Raw genomic sequence first — 5,000 nt, 5'->3', positions numbered from 1 at the left:
TGTGCAGGGAGAGATTAAGCATGACTGAGTCTCCTTAGAGAGAGACAAAGCTCGTTAAGAGGAGGAGAGACACAGACACACGGCCCAGACTGCTCCATGTTTCAGTGTGCGTGTGTGCGTGCGTGCGTGCGTGCGTGCGTGCGTGCGAGAGTGTGTGTGTGTGTGTGTGTGTGTTTATGAGTGTGAGTGGGAAGCCCCCTGCATGGCTCTCCTCACCACCATCAAATCTCCCTAATCCTATTGGTTTATCCATATCCTATGGTTTAGTGCCGTCCGCCTTTTCTATGCTTTCCTTTTTCCTTCTATTCTGTCTTACCATTCTGTCATATTTGTCATCTTTCCTGTCATATTTGTCATCTTTCCTCCTTCCTTTATCATTTTCATTCATCTTTTCTTTCCTTTCAGTTTCTCTTCAGTAGCTGTCTTTGCCTTATCCATTCTACTAATTCCTCCCCACTCCATCCTCCCCTCTCCTCACATAATATTTTAGTCCCCTTTAGTTGTTGGGGTATTTGTCACAGTAAATTTTCACATAGAGTACATGAAACTCATCCTACTTTTACCTAGTTTAACTATAAGGAGTCAGGGCACCCACCGGCCTACCGGTCCAAGTGTATACCACATAGGCTCAGTGTAGCCTGACAGCGTGTCGCTGGTTCGATTCCCGATCATGACTACCTTTGCTGCGTCACTCCCCATCTCTCTCCCCATTTCCTGTGAGCCTACTGTCCTATCAATAAAAGCCCCAAAACATATCTTAAAAAGAAAAAGAAAATATATATACAGTGTATATAATAACTTAAGGAGTGGGCAGTGGGCACTATTAATACAACGCCCGGGGAGCATTTGGGATGAAGTGTTTTGCTCAGAGACACTTCAACACAGACATAGTGTTATGTTTCCCAGACACCAACTCTCCTGTATACTGTATATTGGTGGTATTTGTGGGAATGTGCGAGCTGCGTTCATGATTTGAGACATGATTGTGAAAAACTTGCCACTCCTGCAAAATGTAGATTCCAAAATCTGAAGGGGTAATCAAAAAATGCGTTTCACATAAATCGGCCTCCTGGTGGCGCAATAAAAGGCAGATGTAAAAAATGCAGGACAGACCTTTTTCCTTGGCATCTAGAGAGTGTGCATACAAAGTTGTGTGCAGATCAATGCAGTTGTAGTTGTAGGTCAAAACGAAATCGTCCTGGATTTGTTTCCGGTTTGAATGTCCAACTTGGTTTAAAGTTTACGTTTTCATTCCATTTATTAACCAGAAGCTGACTAACACTAAATGTGACGCACACATTCATGCTTGTTTGGTGGTTTTGCTGAGCTTTCATTCCTCAATACATTTATTTTGTCGAGACAATTCCGTGTTGGCCTAAAACTTCACTCCCTGGACAACAAAGTTGTCGAAATATACTTTGTTTGCTGCCATCTCAACTGCTCCCCACACAACACAGAGGCTGTGTGTGTGTGTGTGTGTGTGTGTGTGTGTGTGTGTGTGTGTGTGTGTGTGTGTGTGTGTGTGTGTGTGTGTGTGTGTGTGTGTGTGTGTGTGTGTGTGTGTGTGTGTGTGTGTGTCAGCCATGAGGCTCGATCGTGATTTAGGACAGTCCTAGTCGTAGATCACGAATTACTGATGTTGTGACTGATGTTATTTATCTGTAAAGAAATGTCTATCATCTTGAAAAATGTATATTTGTGTTTCTATTTGAAACATTTAGCTGATAAGCAAACAAATTAATAATAAACTTCAGTATGTAAAAATAACATATATGTCAAAACAACTGCTATTTGAGAAATGGTTAGAAAAGGATTGCCAGAAATTCTTGAAGCCAGATTGAAAGTGGTTCAAATTAGGACACATTGGCTGCATATTTGCAGATACCAATGTAATCAAACAGTCAAATAATTGCCAATATATTGGCCAGGCTCTATTGAAAACAACAAACTACTTCATGGGCCATGAAGTGGTTTTGCAAAAACAAATGTTATGCAAACAGCAGGGTTGCATAATATGAACAGCAGCTCTTAAACTAAATCTGAGATCCCCATCCTACAACACAGGCAGAACTCGAGCTGGAATCAAACCGCAGACGTTGTGCTGTGTGTGTGATTGATGCTCAAACTGCAGCTCGACCTCTGTGGAATTCTCGCAGTGGGTGGGATGTGGGCAACTGTACCTTGGATTCCTTGATCTTGACAGCAATGACCTGTTTCCTCTGACGGATGATTTCCACCAGCTCATCACACTCCTCCACCAGCTTAGCTTCATGCATGGCTGTGTTCACCTGGAGGACAAGAGACACACATACGCCCGTTAACCACATGAGCCCTAGTGTCCTGATTCTGTGCATGATTATAAGTCCAAGTCCGTGTCGATCACTTTTTTATGTTTGCTTCTGTGCTCGGTGAGCGAGGAATCAGATGTTGTCTTTCCTTTTCACTCTCTGGTGAAAAGTTGCACTTGACACATTTAGCACAAACAAAACATATTCTTTTTTTATTTTTTTATTTTTATTTTTTTTATTTTTATCCCACAATTTTGTAACCCATTTTTTCACCCAGTGCTAATTGTCTCCACCAGCCGAAGGCTGAGGGAGAGTATGTTTTCCCCTCCGTCCGTCCGTCCGTCCGTGCGTCCGTCCGTCCGTGCGTCCGTCCGTCCGTCCGTCCGTCCGTCCGGTTGTCCGTTACCAGCTAATCTCCGGCGCCGTTGGCCCGGTCGCTGCCAAACTGTGCACACACACTCCCTCGACACCAATTCAGAACCTCTGCCCCAAATATTTCACATGGGCCTGTTCTAGCGCCACCAGGAGGCCGACTTTTGCTAAACTAACTTTTGCCAGTACTCCTACAGATTTTGTCCAAAAATCACGTAAATCAGTAGACAGTATCTCTACAGTCATGTGATCGACATGGATGTGTCAGATTTTCCATATTCCATCCTGATTGGCTAAAACTGGCTTTCAAAGTTTGCAGGATTGGTCAGTTTTCAATAAAATGCCTGAAATCCTGAACGCAGTGTGCGATTTTGGTGAAATTGTGCATGCACATTCCCAATAGGCAGAGGAATAAATGCCACTTAAGAAAAATCAAATCAGCCTCATGGTGGCGCTATAACAGGCCGATTCATGTTTTCACCTATAACTCCACCGATTAGTGTCAAACTTTGTATGCGCACTCCTTAGAGGCCAAGGTAAAACCTTTGCCCTGCATTTTTTACATCAGCCTTTTACAGCGCCATCAGGAGGCCGACTTATGTAAAACACATTACATGCCTGACCTGGTGGAGACCTGTGCTCGGAAGAGCACTGCTTCTAGTTGCCTATGTAATCCTGGGCTCTGCTCTCCCTCTGCCGCGCCTGGGGAGACAACGGACTGACCTCATGCTTCCTTCAATGCATGAGGAGTCCAAGTTGCTTCTTTTCACCTGACAGTGGAGATTTCCCTGGTTTGGACGTAGCGCGTGGAAGGAACACGTTATTCCAACCAGTTCCTTTCCCCTCCATCAGGCGCCCCGGCTGGCCAGGGGGAGGCATTATTGAGACCAGGATTACGTGCATGTTTTTGTGAGGGTATCAACCCTAGGAGACACGGGGAGAACATGCAAACTCAGAAACAGCCAAGCATATTTTATTTTACATAGTTTGCTTGCTTTACACTCATCTCTTAATAGTGCTAAGAGTAGTGGTTCTCAAACTTTTTTGGCTTAGGACACCCCTGTAAATAACGTTTTACGTAAATATGTAAATCTTTTCCCCTAAGACACAGGAAAACTTGTTTCATTAGGACAGATTGAACATGACTTTATACTAGACTTTTAACCACTTTAACTCCAGCATCCCTATTCTGGGGGAAACATCCACAAAAAATTGCAGATCTACAATGAATCACAACTTGACACGTTGTAGGCTTGTACAGTAGTCTGCTATTTTTGGCAAAAAGCTAGACGTTTTTTGAAAAAAAGTACAAGTACAGTCTAACTCAGGTCCATTTTAATTAGTGTAGAGGGTCAAAAGGGGTTAACTGATCAATAAAAAAAGTTATCAAAGTATTCAGGCTGCACCCCTGATTTGGCGTCACAGCACCCTAGGGTACCCACTTTGAGAAACCCTGTGCTAGAGAACTTCCATATAAAGGTAACATTTTACTTTAGTTGTATAGTAGTATAGTATTAGAACATGATTTTATTTATATACATTGTCAGAAGCTGCTTAGTTTGTGCTCTGTTATGTTCCAAAAGTCTTTGACAATGTTGAGCCTGTTACGAAATGCAATGTTTCTCACTCACAGCACAGAAGACACAGATGACATTTTGATTTATTTTATAGTATACATTTCACTGATAAAAAGTCTTGAATTGCATTCATAAAATAACCTTTTCTCCAGGGACTTTTTTTTCCAGCAACTCTTCTCAAATCAATCACTGCTTTAAAGTGCTTTCAAATGCAATGATAACACGTTTCAGGTCTGGCTTCTTTGAAAAATCAAACAAACCAAGGTATGCTTTGGAAAATGGTCGACAGTCATTGAAATGGGAAGGAGGACTTCATCTACAGTACTACTATGTCCAGAGAACCCATGCAGGTGTGAGCAAGCTTATGAACGCACTGAACGTGTAACCAACCACGTTGATCACTTTGGAGCATGACATGTGATCCCTCCTAACAGGATTCACACAGGAGACAAGCCATATCTGTGGTATAATTGTGGATATATTGATTGATGTATTCATGTAAACCTTCTCTCTGCAGCCTCAAACACAAGCAGACTAGGGAGTAAAGATATCTCACAGACTGCAGGATACAGACTCAAAAGTGTGGAAAACAGTTCCATTCACAGGATGAAAACCTTTTTCACTGTGGTCAGAATTTCCCCACCAAATGTAGGATAATCAATAATCATCCACCAGACCGACATTGCAAACAGGGCAGAAAGCTTTGCATACACATTGCGTGCATTGTCCCACAAATGTATTATCCCTCCTCATTCAAAGTTTA

At 42.5% G+C, this 5,000-nt stretch overlaps 1 protein-coding gene across 1 annotated transcript in view; it reads right to left on the bottom strand.

The window, feature by feature from the left end:
- The window catches only part of mid2 (midline 2), a gene marked incomplete at its 3' end in the record, with an annotated part of 77,543 nt that overhangs the window by 31,685 nt on the left and 40,858 nt on the right, over positions 1 to 5,000 (bottom strand). Inside the window, exon 4 of the mRNA XM_080745495.1 lies at positions 2,181 to 2,288. Within this exon, the coding sequence (XP_080601621.1) occupies positions 2,181 to 2,288 (108 nt within the window). The remainder of the gene's footprint in view (positions 1 to 2,180; positions 2,289 to 5,000) is intronic.

Source organism: Nannobrachium achirus (genome assembly GCF_963921795.1).
Source record: "Nannobrachium achirus genome assembly, chromosome: 17".
NCBI lineage: Eukaryota > Metazoa > Chordata > Actinopteri > Myctophiformes > Myctophidae > Nannobrachium > Nannobrachium achirus.
The sequence above is the reverse complement of the archived record's forward strand: the minus strand, read 5'-3'. Positions and strand labels throughout refer to the sequence as shown.